Source organism: Osmia bicornis, chromosome 11 (genome assembly GCF_907164935.1).
Source record: "Osmia bicornis bicornis chromosome 11, iOsmBic2.1, whole genome shotgun sequence".
Classification (NCBI taxonomy): Eukaryota; Metazoa; Arthropoda; class Insecta; order Hymenoptera; family Megachilidae; genus Osmia; species Osmia bicornis.
In genome coordinates this window covers 2,453,543-2,475,050 of record NC_060226.1, presented here as the reverse complement: position 1 = coordinate 2,475,050, position 21,508 = coordinate 2,453,543, and the positions used below count along the sequence as shown (strand labels likewise).

General features: G+C 39.0%; 2 protein-coding genes across 2 annotated transcripts; one reads left to right on the top strand and one right to left on the bottom strand.

Annotated features, from left to right (window-relative positions):
• The first annotated feature begins 1,692 nt into the window (after positions 1-1,692).
• Positions 1,693-13,434, top strand: LOC114879426. The gene is made up of 3 exons (XM_029194325.2): positions 1,693-2,177; positions 12,443-12,625; positions 12,711-13,434. Exons 1-3 carry the CDS (start codon positions 2,034-2,036, stop codon positions 12,795-12,797), a joined length of 414 nt encoding a protein of 137 aa, XP_029050158.1. The 5' UTR covers positions 1,693-2,033; the 3' UTR covers positions 12,798-13,434.
• An 87-nt stretch (positions 13,435-13,521) lies between these two features.
• LOC114879425 (tRNA (uracil-5-)-methyltransferase homolog A-like) lies at positions 13,522-15,919 on the bottom strand. The gene is made up of 8 exons (XM_029194324.2): positions 15,515-15,919; positions 15,275-15,433; positions 15,017-15,212; positions 14,813-14,940; positions 14,490-14,740; positions 14,196-14,430; positions 13,935-14,127; positions 13,522-13,865 (listed from the first exon to the last, which is right to left on the bottom strand). The coding sequence occupies exons 1-8, from the start codon at positions 15,806-15,808 to the stop codon at positions 13,612-13,614; spliced, it is 1,710 nt and encodes a 569-aa protein (XP_029050157.2). The 5' UTR covers positions 15,809-15,919; the 3' UTR covers positions 13,522-13,611.
• Positions 15,920-21,508: the final 5,589 nt, after the last annotated feature.

Below are 21,508 nucleotides of genomic sequence, written 5' to 3'. Positions count from 1 at the left end.
TATTAACAATCTGTCTCTTCAACGAAAAGGAAGAAAATGTGAAAAGCGTCGATCGACCGACAAACTCGAATAGATGATTTCTCTGAATGCAAAATCAAGACGAATTGTTTCGACAAAAAGAGATTAAACACAGAAAGGGAAGCTATTGCAATCGTTAATGTCTTTCGAGTCTTCTTCTTCTTCGTGATTTATCAATTAGTCTAATGAATCTGCAGAGAAGAGAAAAACGGGAAAGGCTTTCGAACGTAAGAAACGAAATGAGAATAGGAAAAACGAGGGATTCGACGAGAAGAATAATAACCATTTGTATCGTAAGGTGGAAAGTTACTTTACGTTCGTCACGTAGAGAACGTCGCAGCGTTATTAGTCGCTAATTATAGCCGGCACGTGACACGGGAAGGCGCTTCTTAATTGAACGGATCCATTTCTTATCGTCAAACCACCTGTCGCATTTGCGATTTCTCTCCGCCGTCACTCGTTTCTCGTCTTTCGCGGTAACGAGTTCGCACACGGTGGACACGCGAACAAATGTCGGGCTCGCGTTTCGACCGATAGAAGTAGCATAACAATAACATATGTAGATCCATAGAGAATAGGGAGCAAAGCTGAACGGCAGGGAGCCATTAAGGAGAGTAGGAAGATCGCTTACTTCATCCCCTTTCCCTCTCGACGTTGCGTTTCTTTCTAAACCGCATGTTCGGTCTAATGTTTGGTAGATTTTGTCACTTTTAGCCTGCACGTGGCTGCCGCCCTTTGGAGCGTGAAATAAATGCCTCGAAGGGCATTGGGTTAGCCGAGCTTTGCACCTATTTACCGGGGATATTAACGTGTCGCTTTGTTAGTTTCGGACCCGCGCTATCAAATGAGAGGGCATCGGAAGTCTGTTATCAGGAGAGAGGAAATCGGTCAACTAGTAAGCAGAAAACCGGAGACAGAAATTAAGATCCCGTTACGAAGAGGAAATATTCCTGTACGCCACTGCTAATTCCCCGACCAATTTCCGACTTTGTAATCGGTTTATTCCCTAACGAGACTGACCGGCAATCGGATACCGGAAACTCGCCTGCTCCGACCGCAAGTTCTCCGCTTTTCTAACTGGCCACTGGATCCGCGGGAACGCAAGAAATAAATAAAATCTCGATCGATATCAAACCGCGTGGACGAAACTTAATCAATTTAAAAGTTTATCGATATTCTCGGGGTCAACGTTGCACCGTTCGACGAAGAACAAAAAACATTGACAGAAGTTTGCAATTTCCAAGACATTAATTAAATTCGATGTAGGTTGATTGAGAAGACGGAAGAAGGCGTGCTAAGGCGGAGAAGGAGGAAATGAGAAAACGTAAACGCCAGTATGTGGATCGATCGCGATTTCTAGTTTCCGGTTCGATCTGGTTCGTTCAACGAGCGAGCGAGCGACAAATTTGCATTAGCGAGTGAACGCGCACGGGGCGAAATACGTGGGATAACTGATAAGTGGAAACTGGAAATTGAAATCGCCAGGTTTTCGGCTATCGTCGACTTCTTTAGGAAGGGAAAAGGGAAATCACCCTACGAGTTGGCGGGATAACAATGTGGGATTTCAGGAATCGTGAAAGCGCTTGCGTCGCGTCGGTTCGTGCACTATACTAGGAGGAAGCGTAGGTATATAGGAGAGCGTTTGCCGTTCGAGGCGTCACATTGCGTCCTCGAGTACGTCCTTCGTCTTCCTGCAGTGATCGACAGCCACGTTTCCGCTATTTTCCGATCATCAACAAAAGACCAACGTCCTCTTCCTTCTCTATTCACGTCCCTGCCCTTCCGATCGAACCGATAAACGTATCGTACAAAGCGTACTAAACGCGCACCCTCTTCCCCGTACCTGTCCACTTTTGAAACTTCTTCTTCTTCTTCTTCTTCTTCGAACGGAAGTAGCATTTTACCGGAAGTTGAACGAGAAGAGTCTGTGGTGCGAACGGGAGGGAAAGGAAGTCGAGATCGGAAGAAATCTCACGAATGCTGTGATTCGTTCGAGCGACTTGATCGACCGATAAATGGGCAACGGAGTGATTCCATTGATGGTGGTGGCGATGGTGCCCATCATCACGGGTACCATTGGCCAGCGTGCTTTGAACAAGAGGAACGCAGCGACGGGCCTCGATTACCCCGACTATTCGACCAACTACGACGAGTATCCGGTGAGTAATTCAAAGGATCCATGGATCTATAGATCCATTAGCGCGCGCGCGCGTCTTCTCCTAGGATGGCCGCTTGCACGCGTACGAAACAGAGCCGCGAGACAGGGGGTGGAACACGTGAACACGAGGACCGACCAATCTTATACATACACGCGTCAGAAGTTACGCAAGATAAAGTTACATCGAAAAAGGGAGTGGACGCGGAAAGCAATCCAGGGGATGATTCTAAGGGATGATTCTTCCTGACGCATTACTCGCGACCATCAGCACGAATCGTATTATCTTTTTATACGATATAAATTATATATCATCAATGACAAATACAGTGGTACCTCGGTATACGACCTTAATCCGTTCCTGATGTTTGGACTTATAGCTTTCCCATGAGAAGTAATGTAAAAATGATTAATCCGTTCTCATGTACAAGAAACTCCTATTTAATGGGGTTGTAAAATAATTTAAACACTGTTTATGTCATGAACAGTATTTAAACGATTTCCGAGAAGTTTATAAAAAATATTCACTGGTTTGTTTAACATAATTAACATGATAGATTCTAAATTAACAAACTAAATCGAATAAATTTGATATGATCAGTCAACTCCGAATATAATTGATTATTCGTTTAATTTTTCCTCTGAGATAATTATTTAAAAATTACGCAAAATTCATACAAATAATTTATGTCGTATACCGAGCAAAATTTGTCACGTTCAAACAGAACGTATACCGAGGTACCACTGTAGATGGATTTTTCCAGTTCAATATTGCTTCAAAGTTAACACTTAACCCGGCGGCTTTTTAATTTGCGGTCCAACTAATTTGAGAAATTTCAGAATTCTGAAGGAAAAACCAGCCTAACTTATTTTTCATGCATTATTTTTAGGTAAAAGTTCAAAATCGCTTATAGCTTCGAACCAGACTGTATATCATATTACAGAATGCAATGCCGGCGGTTTAGCGATAGTTCAGAAACATTGCATAAATGCAATGCCGGAGGCTCAATTTTGAAATTCGAGGAACAGATTCCCTCGCTCGACTGAAGCTATGCCTTTGATAAACAGCGTATGGATCATCCTTCTGAAACTCCTCGATAATAATTGTCCTTCGAACGAATATCTATTAGGTCGTTCCTAATCAAAAATTCCCGCCATTCCTCGTGACGATAGTAAATCCTCCGTTTCTTTTTCCTAACGTATTTAGAGAAAGATTTTAACCCTCGGACGACGGACCATGGAGAAAGCCCTAATTTCAATGCCAATTAGGTTAATCTTTGATTAATCTTTAAATTAATCGATTATTTTTGCATATACAATATTCTGTAAGTTTGAATCACGAATCCTTGAAATAACAGAGTATTTTTTTCGTTAAACAAACGCGAACAGAGTTGCAACGAGTTTGGGTAGTAATCAAAGTGTTCTCGTTGCTGGAGGAAAAACGGCACCGAGCTGCTGACAGTCGAGAGAAAACTCGGAAGCTTTTTCTCTCGATCTCGAACAAAAAAGAAAAGAAAAAAAGAAAATAAATCTACAATTTCCATCCGGTAATCGTGTTATAGAATATCCAATTGTTCCTCTGCGTGTCGTTAGCCGTCCTCGTTCTTTCTGCCTTTCGGCTTGCTATTTCATTCTTCTCAAATTTCTCTATTACTCTCGGTATATATTCGTTTCTCACCGAACTTTTCCCTTTGTTTTGCGGTAAATGTGAACGTAAGCCGAGAATATTACTACCCCTACGTTATAGGATTCTTCCTTTTTTCTCCTTATTCTCATTTGGCTCGCCTTGGGAACGTAGGAGTTCTTCCTCTTCGCTCCACACGATCGATGATATTTCGAAACCACCTTATCCACCTTATCTGTTTCCTGGGACCTCTTCTGTTGGTCAAACACGGTACCGATCATATTTCAGCTGATCCACGCGTGTTACGTTTTGATCGCTTTAAAGTTAACTTTTTAATTTGCCGTCCAATTAATTTGTGAAATTTCAGAATGTATCTTCTGAAGGAAAAACCAGCCTAAGTTATTTTTCATGAATTATTTTTAGGTAAAAGTTCAAAATCGCTTATAGCTTTGATCACCATTCACGCGGATCGTGGAACGCCGCTGATTAATTGATACGAAACTCGGATGATTCAGTTTGTTAAACGTTTATCGGAAGAAAAGCCGACAGAAATGTAGATTCGAGGGCTCGGATAGCTGAATAGCAATAAAGCAATTAAAATTTTCTTTATTTCGGCCCCCTTTCCTTATTTCCCTCCCTTCCAAGAAGCAGAACTGTAACAATGGACATTTGTAAAACCCGTTTCCATATGGCTGTCGAAACTAACCCATGAAAAGGATATTGATCCGACGAACGTTTTCCGTTTATATATTGACTTTCTAACATAGAATGACGAGACTCGGGGAACTGACTTGTCGAAGACAATGGGAGAAGAAGATAAAATTAGAATTTACTAGAGAAATTAATTGAAGGTACGACGCAAAATTTAATTAACGCTTTCTTTGGAAATCCGCGAAAAATCTTTATCCGAGGAAGTCCTGCGGGGATGTACGGGATGTTGGAACATTGCAATTTTTCTTGGATAAGAACGCGATTTTTCTTTGATCGCGAGTTTGAATTAGAAAGTTCTAATTAGCGGAGGAAGCGATTCCGGGAATAGAGGCGGAACAGACGGAGCCGAAGTGACGGCATACGGATTTCAACAACTTATTAATTACCCGATAAATCGATCGTTCCCCATTAACCCGTCGACAATGCTCGTTACGTACCTCGATTAATAATAATTTACCCAGCTCGAGAACTCGTTGCAGGTCTGTTCGTTTTCGTAAAATGGAAACTGTCTCGCGCGACTCAACGTTTAGGAAAATGAACGATTGTTCAACTAGTTCGTTTCGTTGTGATCCTACGCAACCCTTTCGTTCCCCCGTCTCTGGCCTTCTTATTCGTTATTCAACCGAGCGTTCATTCTGTCTCCAGCTAATTAATGAATTTCGAACCGCATTAATCACGCCTCTGTTTCACCGGCGAAATAAGACACGGCTAGTCGGACGCGTCGACTTCACGCTAATTAGTCACCGAGCACTGTCCACGCATGCACGCGCTGCTTTCTATTAATTAACAATTAATCTCCCTCCGATGGCCAGAATTTTTTTTTTCACCCTCGCCGTCCTCGTTTCGAGTGTTTCCAAAAATAATAACTGAAATATATTTCCATTAGACGCGTTTGATTTCCCGCTTCTATCGTTAACGTTCTTCGACTTAGACGATCTAATAAGAATCAGAATAATATGACAGATATTAATTAGGTCCTGATATTATTTTATCGTACGTTTATTTCTCCGCCATTTTCCTCCCTTTAAGAACCGTCAAACTATTCTTCTTCGTTAAGGAGTTAATAAAGTCCCGTCGTATGTCCGTCTGCTTTACGATCCGGGATCAAGTTCGGATTAATTAACCTTCTTATTCCGCTTTATCGTAATCAACTGGGAACGATGTTTCTCCGAGATACGCGTTATTAAATCGTCGAAACGACTATGATTTGGAATCATTAATGGAAAGCTTTCCCAGGAATACCGATTACTCTCCAATTAATCCTTTGCTCTCTGAGCGGAAAGTTATCAACATCTGTTTCACGATTCCACTGAAATTTATAACACGTCGTTTGCAGCTTTTGCTTGGACTTAAATAAATGAGCCAGTGTATCTCACTCGAATTTGAAATTATCAAAGTTATCCTTTAATAATTAAATAACTTTTTCTCTATTCTCTTCTATGCGAGTGGGTGGATGCGTTTCCTTCTAATCGGCGTAGGTGTACGACCGTGGGTGCGACTGATTTTGCAGTTTTCCTATCACACATTATTCTGAGATTTCTGGAAACGTTTAAATATATACGAATTTTCTTCTCTGCGAAAGACACGGTTCGTTGGATTCCTTAATCCTCTTCGACGATCGATCATCGTCACTTAGCAATAAATTGCAATTTATAAATCCATAAGATCTCGAAGAGAAAGAAATTAGAGCTGCGAGATCGGCCATTAAAGTGTTAAGACACCCGCTTACGTTTCCAGCATTGAAGTCTCCTGGAGGCGAAGATGTCGCATCGAACGGTACCAGCGATTCCATCGCCTTTTCTATCAAATTTTACCTAAACGGACATCCGGATATTGACATCCTACTCTCCTCAACTTCCTCTAACTGTTTAGCTTCGTCTAAATCCTTCTAAGCTTAATTATTATAATATCTTCCAATTCCGTTGAAATATTACTTTGCCTCTCGCCATCGTAACAAAATGCTTTCTTTCTCTGATCGCCGAGTTTCGCGGCAATAACTTTTATGTATCGGTTAATAAAAAGGTAACCAAGGATCTAGAGGGAAGCGAAGCAGGATATATATAGAAAGATGGAAAGAGATAGGTGACTTTAATCATCGTTAGATCGACTCGCCGCGGCGACGTCGAATTATTTGCGGAGGACGATCTATATCGTTCGACGGCGCTCTATTCCCTCGATATGTTTGTCGAACACCTCCTTGCTAAGGTAAATTTGTTTTATTCCCGCTGTTTGAGAAGCTTGATTTCACCTTGTCCGGGTTAGGAGGAAGGTTCCGTACAGGTGAAATTTTCGAGAAGCGATGAAAATATTTTTCTTCCACAAAGCCGTTTAAAGGTTTGTATCCGCGCGATAACATACAGTGGGTGATCAAATTATTAGAGCCATTGTATGAAAAATGGGTTTTTCATGTTTCCGTAGAAATAGAGCTACAATTTTAAGGTTTTTACATTGTGTAACTTTTAATAAATAGTTTTCCACTATTAATATATAAAGAAATACTTATAAAAACTAACAAAAACTACGTTTAACTCGGTTTTCATTTAAGAATTAATGATATTTATGTAAAATGATCAATTTATGCGGGTGGCTCTAATAATTTGATCACCCACTGTACAATCCTGACGCGGAAACGCGATCTTCGTTTCATTTACCTGAATTCGGACGCGCCGGTGTTTCTACGCGTCTCATGAATAGAACGTTTCGATTCTACCGGAGACATAAATTTCCTCCCGATTACTCCCACGTGCTTTTTCTTCTTCTTCCGCCTCTGCAGCAGCTCTTTTCTCAACGCGTATTTATGTCCTCCAAGTGCCTTGCTTGTTCTCTCCCTGGTCCGCGCTCTCCTTAAACGCTCGCAAACCGACTTTTTACGATCCTCCTGTGTCCCGTAGTCAGAGGAGCATTGAAACTCATTCGTTTCTCGAGAAACTACTTCTACCCTCGTTGCCTTGTTCGTAATACAAATTAATTCGCTATTTTATACGACGTTGAGAAACAGGAAAAGTGTAAAGCAGTACCTGTTGCTTCGGGACGGATGCCAAAGCAAGCCGGAAATACTAACATTTACAACGGATACAATGGTGCTAAATATATTTGACCAGCAGTGTATGCCCTCCGGGAAGAGTTTATAATTACAAAGATATCTTAAGCGGAAGAGAAGTATCCGATTTTCCATCGATACCGTTCGTCCAATCGCTCGTCCTCGGAACGATTTTTATTTTCCCTTTACATATTTTCTTTCTATCTACGCGACAATTTTCCTTCGTTTTTCCTCTAATTAACCGAATCATCCGGTAATAAGCGAGTTTCCTTACCAGTTCAATGATTTCTCGATGAAAAACAAACTGCAACAAATTCGCGCAACGAATTCGATTCGAAATAGAAAATTAATTTAAGAAACGAGTCTTAAATATCCTAGGTGCGTGTAAATTCTCATTGAACCACCCTACGTTCGACATTTTCCACTCTGGCGGTCGACGCGCATTCTCCAATAAAATTTCATCATTTTTCTTTTTCAAGCTGCTATCGAAACTTGCACAAAATGAAAATTCAAGCGCAATGAAAATAAAATCCGTATCCGAACGAGAAATTATTTACAACAGTTTCTCGTGAGTTTCATCGCCTGTTAACTCTTTATTCGTATCTTTTAATGTCTCTCCGATTTTTTCTAATTTTTATTTTTATTAAAAAACCTACCGCATTCATCCGATGGCCACGCAAGTTCGGTTAGCCATTTCCATATCCATTTAGATTCGCAGCATACGAGGTTGGCCGTATTTACACAGAACACGTCCGATTCTTCGGATAAATCGATTAATTTGCGCGTCTTTGTTCTCGCGGCAAACATCCTTCTCTCTTTCCCCAGTCGGTCCGTTTTCGCGTCGCGGCCTCCGGTCGGCCGCTAAAATTAACGACAAAAGAAATTGCGTGAAATTAGGACGCGAGTATCGTATTATTGAAACGATTACGATACAAGCTGGCCTGTGCGCGTATCGTTGGCATTGAAACGCAACTCGATGAAACGGAGAACGCGTCAACAATTATAGCCATTCTGACCGGTCGAATGGCCGCGTAATTGTTGCACTACCTACGTTTCCGCGATTCCGCGCACAGTGGGCGGCATTCATTGTGACGCGATAATTCTTTCACCGCGACGGCAAAACCGATCTACAGGATCTACAATCGTAGGTTTGATTGGAGCGAAGCTTCTCTATCAAAGACTGATCGAAACTTTTTAACTCAAAATCTAGATTATCAATTTTGACCATTCTTTGCAAGCCGATCACAGTGGCCAGTGTAAGTCCTTGAGGAATGGTCACAGAAACCGATACCCATGTTAAGTCTATGAGAGAAATCGAAATTACGCTTAGTAATTAGAGAGATTCTAATTAGGATGCCATCCTAACTAGGATGGAGAACACCTTGTTCTCTTAGGAAAGTTTGATTTCATCGTGATGCAACAAAGCGCATCGGCTGTCGAAGAGTAACCGAATTCTTTTTGACGTCAGACTGTGAAAATTTAATTAACGATTAACGAGAACTATGTCGATACGTTTACGATGAAATTAGAGATAAAAAGCGACGGATGATCACGTAATCGGTCAACGAACTCGTTTATCGTTCTAGAACAAAGCTGTCCCTCTCTCTGTACCTCTAATAGAAATCCAGTTTTAGAAGCATCGATTTTAATTAAGCGATTTCCTGTCATAAAAACAGTTAAGAATCTTTTGTAATCGAAAATTAATCCCGCTGCTTTGTCAGAGACAAGGCACGCGTTTGCGGACATGTTCGATGAGGAAATCCCTTGTTACGATCGGTAATAGAGCTTCGTCGACCGGATCCACCCTTTGCCTCATTTTACAACGAGCTTTCCACGATGGAAACGCTTTCTGATCCTCCATCGTCCATCTATTCCTTTATCTTTCCACTACTTTAATCCCTGCGTCGAATCAAACGTCATAGCAAAGCCGATAGGAAGAATTCGTTCGTTTTTGATAGATAATCGCGTTTCTCTATTCTTCGATCTTTCATTCTTTCTTTTCTCTTCGTTGCGCAACGTTTCGTGCACGTTTTCTTTTTTTCTTCTTTTCCATAAAATATCAAATTATACGATCGATTGTACGAGCGACGAGCGCGATTAAATCGAAACACTCGCAGATACGTGTTTTCGAGTATCATGATGTCGATTTTTCGCGATTCGACGCACGTTTTCCAGCATCCCGATGCAATGCGCGGCTGCAAATTCTATAGAATTAGAACGCGTTATTTCGAGCGATACGTTTTCCGAGAAAGATTCGTGACAAAAGCGTTAATGTATAGACATTCGAAACGTAGGCGATCGCAAACAGAGGGCTTTTCCGTTGTTCGCCAACGGCATCGCGCAATCTACAATTTTCCCTCGATCGGTCCTTTCCAAGAGAGCAAACCGTCATCCATTTTTGCAGGATAACAAGATTTGACGACGAGAAGATTGGAGTAAATAGATCGTGTTCTGTATGGGGCATTTTTCCCCCCTGGATTGTCAGATTCGATTGTGAAACATCGATTCGTTTTCGCGTTCCAAAGGGAATCGACGTTTCAATTGATACGCTTCGATTAAAGGGAATTATTTAAAGATAAAAAGTATATTAACGAGACGTTTCATCTGTTTCTTTCCATTATTCAACGAATCCGACGAATTTCCTGTACACTAGTGGAATTAATTCTGGACACTTTTAAATTTTTACTTCAATTTCGCATTTATCCAAGTTATTTAATATATAATCATTTATATTTTATATTCTAATCATTGTTTTCTAATTTTAGGGCGTCTCTTATAAAAAGAAATTAGTAAAAAGATCATTTACAGCCATACTTTTGATATAAAATAAAAATTATAATTTCAACGCATCAAAGGAGGTAGAAAGAAATTAATATTTCATTGGATATCTTTTCACCCTGTGATTAGCCATTTCATATCATGCGACGTTTCGTGTTGCCAGGCGCGAAAACACAATTTAGATTTTTTTAATTAAAATTTTAAAACCTTCACAAACCAAATCATGTGAAAATATTAAATATAAACATTATAGATTACAATAAAAATATTACGGTATCAATTTAGCATAGCAGAATATTTTCTGCGCAAGTATAAAATAAAGAATATTTTTATTCAAAGTGTCCAGAATTAATTCCACCAGTGTAGAAATTATGCAGGCGTTCGATTAACGAGATGTCCTTCACGGTTTTTAATCCGCATCGTTATCGGAAGAGCAACATCTAACTCATCTGTCTCAAGTAATTTCAGGACAATGATTTCTTTCATTACTTCCAAGCTCCTCGCCTTCTTGGCGAAGATTTTTAATTACACCCCTGATTTCATCGACAACTTTCTTCTTCGCCCGTCGATCGCCGACGGCGATATCGCCTAAGCCTAATCCAAATACAAAATAAAATTCCTCCTTCCACGTACCGAAAGCACCAAACGTGTAGGAAGAATATTAAAACAAAACAATATTAAAACGATACTCGAGGAGGTACTCGGTAACAATAAGACCTCGGTGAAATCCTCGACGTCCCCAAAGGGTCCTTATCCCCGGTGTCTTAATATTAGAAATATACGAAATAGAGGATCTTGGGGAAACGCAGAATCGTCACAGGGAAACGAGAGAAACAATGAAAAGCCCGTCAACGCCAGGGATCCGTGTCCTTCCTTTCATCCCAACTGGACCAACCTTCTTAATTGATTAGCTGACCAATTACGAGATGATTATTTTGTTTGCCATTGAACCGGTCGAGGAAACAATGAAAGATGAAAAAGGCAGAGATTAACGCGACAGAAGAAACTCGGCGTGAAAGCTAATACTTCGCTTCGTTAGGCTCGAATGAGTAATTCAAGGGGACGAAAATAACCGGGTTTATTGGCTGACCAATCTTCTTTATGTTTTCACAAATGGGTCAATAATCCGTCCACGAGACGTCTAGTCGTATCCCGTCCGTCACGGTTTCTATGAAACGTCGCGAGGAAATAAAAGTTGGCATGAGATCCTTTGGGAAATCGCTCCAAACAAATAACAGCGCAGAGGTACCACGTTTACTCTGCTGTTTATCCGGTTGCGGCTTATTTCCCTTTTTTTCCCCCTTTTTCTTTCGAGGGAAATCAAAGTTTACCGATCGCTAATTTTCCCGGGAAATTGGACGTCACTTCGTAACGATCTGGTGAAACAGAATGCCGGAAGATCGTTTCTAACCAGAGTAACTCGAATAAGGGGAAGTCGAGCATATCGACTAACTAATTTCGAACGTGTACGAGTAACGAAGGTGATAATTACATTCGCCACGAGTTCTCAACTTGCCAAGAGCTACGAGCAATCAACGGATAATCGAGCGGAACTTTCAGTTAAACGGTTCATCGGTAAATCCGACGATTTTCCGGTTAATTACGAACACACGTATCGTTAAGGATTCTTAATCGAAAAGGTCGTCGATTCATCGTCAGCAAATTAATGAGATGTTAACTATCGTTCTTGAACCCTCGGCTCGAGCCAAGAAACGTCCAGTTAAAACTCCACGGCAATTATTTTGCAGTCTAATTAATACTGATTGAATATTGAAACCGAAGGATCGATGGAAACGAGCGAGATCAAGAATAGAACCATCTCCCTCGTTTCTCAAAAAGTTTGCTGATCTCTGTCTTATGTTAGACTGAAAACGTGCAGCAAACGAAAATGACGTTTTAATTAGTAGGACATCCCCTACGCATTCTCAAAGCTTTACCATTTCTTCAATTTCCGGTTTCGGGATCATTCGTTGTCAGTAGCACGAGATATATGTTGAAAAGAGCGAGTCACTCTTTGTGTGACTACCCTAACCGATGTCATTTACAGTCGTAATACTTCTAGTTGATATAATAACGTCGTGCCGAGACAAAAGTTATTATTCGTTGGCTGTTTCAGGTGGTGGTGCCGAAGAGGGCGGCCCTTTTGTTCGACCAGCTGATGGTCGCGTTGCAGAAGGTGGTCGACAATCAGGACAGAGGGGAACTCGGTGGCAGCAGAACGTTCACGAGATCCTCCGGACCTCATCTGTCGGCTGGCAACGCGCCGATTGTTCCTTCGGCGGACGAACAAACGGTGAAGGTTCGCATTCCCTTCCTAATTCCTTATCGAATTCTAAAGCTCGTCGATGATATACTGGAAACCGATTGATTTGTTTCTATTTCAGATGGATCTTCAACGACGCGGACAGGCAAAAGGACGAGTTTACTGGCGTTGTTACTTCAACGCTGTGACATGCTTCAAGAGAAAGTGATAACGAACCGGTGTAACCAATCTCTTATCGTGACTTCGAAACCCGACTCGACCACGAGATTCCTCGCATGCTTTTCCCGTTCAAAAAACAAATAAATTGCACACACGGGACGAATTACACCCAAAGTCCAACAACAGTGATTCTTCTACTTAATCATTTTCATTTTCTTTTTTCTTTGTCTTTCTTACGAGTCGGGAATTTACCATTTCTCTCCCAAGTCTACGGATAACACCTTCTTTCATCTAGCACGTGTAACGATCTTCCTTTCTCTCGAAACGTCGACGACTGCTAGAGCAACGGATCTACGAAACATTGTGTCAACTATTTATCTCTCTAACTTATAAAACGATCGGCATACGATTAAACGTACCTACTCGAATGAAATAATCGCATCAACGCAACAAGAAATCCTCGACTAAGAATTCTGCGACCCCCTCATTTACCGTGCAACGAGAAACGGGTAAACGTCCTGAATAATCCTATCCTCGTCGTTTCCTGAATTTTTGCGAAAAGTACGCCGATCGTAACGGACGAAAGAACGCTACCTTGAAATTCTTTCAACCAAGATACGCTTTCCATTTTCGAACGGTAAATCCGAACAGAGACCGATCGATTGTACCGTTTGATTTGTTCCAATTTAATTGCGTTCAAGATCTCTGATATTGCTAGTCCATGGTATTATTGTATCGAATAAAATGATTGATTATTCAAATTACAAGTTGTGTACGAAAAACGGTGCTTTTATTTCATCTGTTCGTCTCAATTACCAACGGAATTAAGCGAACATTTAGTACCGTAGCATCTCTCTAGATCGCTAACAACTGGTCTCCGATGTATTCATCACTGTGGATAATCTTTCCAGACACACTACTAATTCGCAGTGTTTCGTGTGTGGAAACATATCCACGGCAACTGCTTTTACAGGTACCAATGGTTCTCCAGTGTATTGTTTGGAAATGGGCCTAGCTAGATCCACCAAATTCTTCGCAGCTGCACATGGGTTGCACGATATGTAAATTAATCTAGACAACTTTTTTGCCCTGCGCAGAGTCAATAGCGCTTTCTGATCTGAAAGCATCACGCATCGTGTGTAAATTTCTTCGAAGTAAAAAATTATGTTCAATCAAAATCCCTTACGAAGTCCAGCTCGAGGAGGATCGACTACGGCGATAATGTCAGGTTTAGTGGTCCTCTGTATGATCGGGGACAATATATCTTCCGCTTTACCAACGAAGAATTCACAGTTTTTTATTTCATTTGCGACAGCGTTCTCCTTCGCGTCTTTAATCGCATCCTCTATCATTTCTAATCCAAACACTTCCCTACAATGCTGCAAAAAATCGCCTTTACTTTTCTTCCGTTCAATTCAGCTGTTTCGAGTTACGAAATCGGTGATACCTTTGAAAATGCAAGGCCTATCGTTCCAGTACCGCAACAAATATCCAGCAATGCCGTGTCATTGGTTGGTTTTGCTAAATCGATCGCTGCTTTGTATAATACTTCAGCGCCTTTCGTGTTCACTTGAAAGAACGCTTGAGGAGAGACACGGAATTTCATTCCTAGCAACGTTTCTTCTATATACTTTGCTCCGCTAATGTGATAATAATCATCTCCACTGTTTGAATTCGCGCTTCTGAGTGAAAATGAATAAAGTTATTTGATTAAACGTGACATGTACTTCGATAGTCTTACTTTTTGTTCATTATCTGAAGATACAACGAGGTCACGCAAACCTCGGCACCCTTTCCAGTTTCAAAGAAACTTTTCAGTTGCGATTTTAACTCCTCCAATTTTTCTGAACTTAAATCTTGAGGATGCATGCCCAGTATAACCATTAGATCATTACCAAGAGTAGTTCTGACTGTAACTTGTCTCCAATATCCGGTATGATCGACTGGTTCAAAAGGTTTTAATTCAGAATTTTGTACAAACTCTTCCAGTACCTGAAATGTACTTTATACAAAGAACAAATCTGGGAAACTGAAAGATTACAGAATAGTTTTTCGATAACTTACTTTAGCTACAGCTTTCATTTTATTAGGAATGTGACAAAGATTGTCTATAGGTCCCACTGCTGTAGAACCAGCTGCATAACTAGATAATCTAAAGCCTATCGTGACTTTACCTTTTTCTGTACTTCTACCTGTATCAAATTAATATTATGCATTGAAGCTTTCAAACATTTATCTGTTTTAATAAATTCACTGCAATAAATTTACCAACTGTAAATTCACACTTATTTCTATATCCTGTAATTGTATCTGTGCTTAAGATAGGAAGCAATTCGCAAGGTAGCCCATTGTATTTATCTTTCTGCTGATTGAACCAATCTAACAGATTATTCTTGCTTTCATTCAATATTTGATTACAAATATTTGTTAAAATATGTGTCATTTCTTTTTGTTTCAATTCCAACTGAAAATATATTACCATTTATCCTTTATAATTTCATTATACACAATTGTTAATTGTCTTACTTGACTTGAATAAGGCACATTCCAAAGTGGAGTTGTAGAAAATTTAATTTTATCTTCGATAGACATACTCTGAGCATCATCATCTACTTTTAAACGTTTGTTAGAGGTTCCTTCCTCTAATCTTTTTTTTATAAAAGGATCTGGTGCAGGTTTTGCAATCTGTTTCATAAAGATAAGAAGATCTAACATGCTGCTGTAAAATTCCATTATACCCAACGACTGGATGATTAATTAAAATACCTGAGCACTAAGTTTACAATTTTTCCACAAAATTCCATCTAATGTTTCTATAGCTTTCTGACGACCTTCTTCGCTTCTGAAAGATACATAAATCCAATTGCTGCCTCGTTTCGGTGGTTTCACCTTGCATGTTTGTAAATCTAGCTTCTCGTTTAAAAGCTTTTTGAATTCACTTATTCCATAATACTTTGGTAACCCGCGTACCTCGATCTTGTATCTTTCCGATGTAAAATCTTCTCTGTCGAGATACGCGTAAGGATTTTTCTCAGATTCTGTAGATTCATTTGTAGCCATAGTTTTTCTATTATATTTTTATTATACTTTATATACCCTCGTTTTCTACCAATTCATATACCGCTTACTATGTTAGGTTAGATTTAGACCACGCAGTGCTCCTCCGTATATGTTTCCCGACAGGTAGTGCTAGGTATCAAAGCCGAACACCGAAATCCGCGTCGGTAAAACAGTCAACGTATCATCGCAAATTAGGCCGAACAGAAACTGATTTAAGCGCCACCTCAGTTATTGTATCCAACTAACGGCATGCTATACTATGACACCTTTCGCATACACCTAAATAACACATGTATGCTATGATAGCTCCTTACATAATTAAACAATACTGACTATGCATTCCTTATTATTAATTTTCTTCCCGTAAAATTGTATTTGCAATGTGGTACACTTCAGAATCTCAAAGGCATAGTTCCTGAAAAAAATATAACAACGATTAAATAGAAAAAAAAAGCATAAATTTCGCAGCCTATTAGCTCGTATTATTTGCTGCATAATTAATAAATGTACCATAGAAATAATGAGACAGTTATTAATTAGTCATCAAATAATAACGATTGCCCAGGTCTCACCACGGGGAGGTTGCTGCGGGTGGAGACCCACCCTACCTCGTCCCATCCACCCTCCATTTATGCAAATTTTTATTTTTTTTTCAATACCATCATCCTCTCGATGCACATTTGCAAAACGTTTTTGACTGTTGTGCAAACGACCAACAAAAGGAGCATTATTTTTATTCACTACCTACCTATCTACTTATCTATACATATATTTACGTAGATTTTTGCTTTTTATTCCTATCACAACAATTTTTAATTTTGATTTTAATTGCAGATCTGTAATTAATAAATATGCAATTGCATATTTATCCTATATACTTATATTACTAAGAATGCCTACCTAAACGACCGCTCGTAATTATATTAAAAATTCGCTTAAATCTAACGCTTCCTAATTAAACACTGCAGTGTTTGACGATTATACTTAATGACCATAAAGTCATTAAGATATAATCATTCTATAAAACCATAAACTTACAACGTATTTATATAAAAATTTAAAGGGCTGTACATAAATAAATACAATGAATTTGTTGATTTTGTCGTCCTCACCAGAATACTTCCTGAAAGAAACTACGAAAGATTAGATACAATTTTCAAAAATAATAAGGCGGATATTACCTTAATACGAAAAGGATTAGATACAATTTTCAAAAATACTAAGTCTCGTATTACCTTAATACCAGAATACTTCTTGAAACAAACTAAAAAGGATTAATTACCAAAATACGTCCTGAGATATTTCTCTGCAACAGAAACTTATTAATTGAATCCATATCAAGACAAAAAGTGTAATAGCTAGAAAGAAGATGCATTAGTACGCACAAAATTTCACAAAAATCAGAGTCATTGTTAATGACTCATTTTCAATGAAAAGAAAGAACATGAATTCAATTTCAGTACCAAAATAAAGAAAAAAAAAGATTTAGAAAAATATATCGTCACTCAATAAGTGATTTGATTTAAAAGGATTAATTGTTTTTCATTTTATAGTATTTAATATTCGTTCATTTGCTAACAAACAGTACACGATATTTTAATTGAAACAACTATCTTTTACTGCAATATACGTACAACCATGACTCTACTTGACTTTATTGCATTATATTATTCAATACAACCTTCAATGCAAATTTATTGTAAATGAAAAAACCGAAAAGAAAATCGCGAGTGGACTTTGCTTTTCAGGAAAAGAATTTGAAAATTTATAAAAGTAATTTAATTAGCTTCTCCGTAAGCTTGAAACGAAACATCGCGATCAAACATTCAAACTGAACAACACGAACAACAATTATCCACTACTTTTGTTTAAATGAAGTAAAATTAAAATTTAATAAGCTATCTCAAATGAACAAATATTCCTTGAAATAATTTATCACCAATCATCACAAAATAAAATGAACATCCATTTTAAATAAAACTTTGAATAAAGTTCTATTTAAAACTTTATCGTATCTAATAATATCCTGAAAACATTAAATTCATATATTATTTAACAGTATTTCCAATAACCGAATGCTCAAAATTTTCAAAATTAAAAACAGGGAAGAAAAAAGAATGGGGCGGGGCAGTAGGAGGGAGGGTACAGGGGAACCTGAAAAGAAAAGTTTGACTGCCCATAAGAGCAATCCCTAAGCAAACCCTATAAAACAAACCGAAATCATACGCAACACTAATTTAAAAATTGCAAACATTCTGAACTATGACAAAACATCGGCTGGCAACGAAGGGTCTCACACCCCCTAGTCTTACGCCAGACGCTACATACCACCCACCCCGCCTGGACGTCGTAACGCCAGGACAGAGTGCACCCCTTCGCTAAGAGCGCTACCCGCCCGTCCAACACGTTGCATCCAACGGTGTCAGATTGACGGACGCCCATAGTATAGACAAAAGGACTGCAGTTTAGAATATGGTAACATATTTTCATATGTTCCATATTCTAAAACTGCGCCTGCAAAGGCCTAGTAATGCATGGGTATATCTCCCAGAGATGGTGTTCACGGTCTCAGGCCGCGGAATCCTTAAAAGGACTCCCACCGAATGTGAGTCATAGTTACTTCCACTAATTTAATAACAATCGCGAATTCATTCGCAACACTAATTTCATTAATTATATGTATAATATTGTCAAAAGCGTACGCGTGAAGGCTGCTCCATTATGCGCAACACTAAGCTGAAAAAAAGAGAAAAAGGAAAAACGCGAACTGTAACGCAACACTACTGAAATCTACCGAATTTTGTAAGACGCAACACTAATCTAAAAAAAGGGTACAGCCAATCCAAGGCTGTACCACGGCAGCTGGTCCATAGCTGCCTTATGGACCATGGCAACTCCACTGGATCGTTTTTGGGCATTTCTAATACAAAACGCGAATATTCATTACCGCAACACTAATTAGCAGGGAACTCTATAAACTAATGCAAAGCAATCGCGTATTTATAAGTCGCAACACTGGGAAACAATCGTGCTAATGTCATTCGCAACACTACCTTTAAGAGACATGCAATTAAAATGCAAAAAGGGGGGATTCTCAAACCGTGAATTTTTTACTCGCAACACTAAAGCAATCAACATTAAAAAGCAAAACTCTCAAAAATCTTAAAGCAATTAACATTGAAAAGTTAAATTCTATTTTAAAGGAATGCAAGAAAGAAACGCGATATTTAAAGTTCGCAACACTAAATGAAAATCGCGATAATCATGCATACGCAACATTAAATTGAACCGTGATCGATATACATTCGCAACACTAAATTGAACCGTGGTCAATATTCGCAACACTAAATTAAAAATGCGATTTGCCCAAAATCATGGGGGTCACGGGCCCCCTATTCTCCTGGAATTACAAAACTACAACTACAGGCAAGCACAGTGACAAAGTAGTAACGATAATGATTTCCCATCCTTTTTTACAAAAGGATGCCAAATCATTAGTAGTTCCCCTCTTGAAAGACAGTTTGTCGGGGCGCTTCGGCATATAGCCTTTTCTTTCTTCGGGCGGTCCACCCACCTGAAACTTATATCTAAAGCTCGAGACTTGCAAATTCGCAAAACAAAAAAGAAACAATCAACAACAAAGAAAAATCGCGAAACTCTAATTGACACGTGGACGAAAAAGGACTTTATATAAGTCGTTGTTCGTGCACACGTGCCGTGCTCGAGCAGAACTTGTGCGTTTCGTGCCATCGCGATCGCGTATGACGACTTATGAAGTCGCCAAAAATTTGAAAAATTGTACAGATAGATAGAAGGCAAACGGCATACTCCGTTCGTATCGATCGTATCGTCAATTCTTCAAATATATTCCAGGTACAGGTTGATCACGCGAAATCGCGCCTACCCGATCAAGAGACTGTGACAACCTGTCCCGGCCCTACCTACTTACAATCTATCACACACACCAGAAGGTATACTACCTACCTACCTAACGCTATATTTAAAAAAGGCAAAATCACATTCTCACGAAAATTCATTCCACGACCCCCATACACTCCACCCGGGCGCAAGACCTACACTAGAGAGAACGTCCCGGGACGCCTCCGACACCCGAGTTTCATCTCACATCACACTCTACGGTACGTACCATTTTTCACTGAAATCGTTTGGCAAGGCTAGCAATCATTGCGTATAATGATAATTACAAACTTTAATTAACTTCTTTGATATAAAATATTTCATAATAATGGTAATAATCATGGTAATAATAATGGCAATATAGTAATAGTAATGGTAATAATACTATTTGGTTTGTACGTTCATTGTACATCTTGTTGAATAAAATATTATTTCAAATTAAAAGTAAATGAAAAAGTTATTAAGCCGACGCAATCCCACAGCCTAAAAACACACACACACCATATGTGGAGATTACGTCGTGCACGATATACTAACACAGTGCCAGCCGCTTATTAATTATTATTCTTATGAACTAGGTCATCGTGCCCATTGCCTCTACCCATCCAAGTAGCACCTGGGCACGTGAATGGGCTTTGGCAATAAACACGGAAGGGGTTAAATCTGAAAATCCTGATCTACAAACATGATTAGTACATAAACATCTAACGGGCTAATATTTCACTATTTTAATTTAATAAAAGTGACTCGACTTTGTAAATATAAAGCTTTAAGAACAAATACTGAAAAAAAAAAATAGAGCAACTATGACGCAAACATGGTGCACTGCTAATATCAGCTGGCAACGAAGGGTCTCACGCCCCCTAGTCTTACGCCAGACGCTACATACCACCCACCCCGCCTGGACGTCGTAACGCCAGGACAGGATGCACCCCTTCGCTAAGTGCGCTACCCGCCCGTCCAACACGTTGCATCCAACGGTGTCAGATTGACGGACGCCCATAGTATAGACAAAAGGACTACAGTTTAGAATATGGTGACATATTTTCATATGTTCCGTATTCTAAAGCTGCGCCTGCAAAGGCCTAGTAATGCATGGGTTTGTCTCCCATGAGATGGTGTTCACGGTCTCAGGCCGCGGAATCCTTGTAACTAATTTGATTAATTAAATAATAAAAAGGATTGAATTTAAAAACCAAAAGGATTCCCACCGAATACTAGTCAGTGCATCGTCACATTTACTCTCGCGCTGGAAATTTTTCGCAACACTAATTTAAGAAATGCAAAATTTTAATAAAAAGAATTTAATGTCTCTAATTATGAATTTTTTGCAATAAAACAATAATTTATTGTGAAAAATAATTAAACATCCTCGGGCGACTCCCTCCTCAGAGTAAATTTTCAAGAATACGCAAAATTTGTTGAAATAGATCACTCTGATTTGGAAATCTACCCGTCACGAATTGTCTTCTTGCACATAAATTGTTCATTTTTTTATGAACGAGTAAATAAGTTAAACTTCGCTATAAAAGGAATTGAATTTTACTACTCGGAAAAAATTCTCAAATTATATTTGAATTTACAATATATAAAATGTAATTAAATTAATGTAAAAGCATAATTAATATGTATATCTAGTATACATATTATAAAACCAATATTATATCGATTTGAATCTTTATGATAACTAAATCAGATGGTATCTGACTTCTCCTTTAAAGAAAAATTAAATAAAATTGTTTCTGTGTTTACTTAATTTGAAAATATTTCATATTCCACGTT

What these genes read in the sequence shown, in the direction of transcription:
- LOC114879425 (XM_029194324.2), bottom strand. Translation starts at nt 15,808, where the DNA reads ATGGCTACAAATGAATCTACAGAATCTGAGAAAAATCCTTACGCGTAT. An exon ending in ATGTGCCTTATTCAAGTCAA is followed by an intron (nt 15,213 to 15,274) that starts GTAAGACAATTA and finishes ATATATTTTCAG; the next exon opens with TTGGAATTGAAACAAAAAGA. An exon ending in TAGGCCTTGCATTTTCAAAG is followed by an intron (nt 14,128 to 14,195) that starts GTATCACCGATT and finishes GATTTTTTGCAG; the next exon opens with CATTGTAGGGAAGTGTTTGG.
- LOC114879426 (XM_029194325.2), top strand. Translation starts at nt 2,034, where the DNA reads ATGGGCAACGGAGTGATTCCATTGATGGTGGTGGCGATGGTGCCCATC. An exon ending in CCAACTACGACGAGTATCCG is followed by an intron (nt 2,178 to 12,442) that starts GTGAGTAATTCA and finishes TGGCTGTTTCAG; the next exon opens with GTGGTGGTGCCGAAGAGGGC. An exon ending in CGGACGAACAAACGGTGAAG is followed by an intron (nt 12,626 to 12,710) that starts GTTCGCATTCCC and finishes TTTCTATTTCAG; the next exon opens with ATGGATCTTCAACGACGCGG.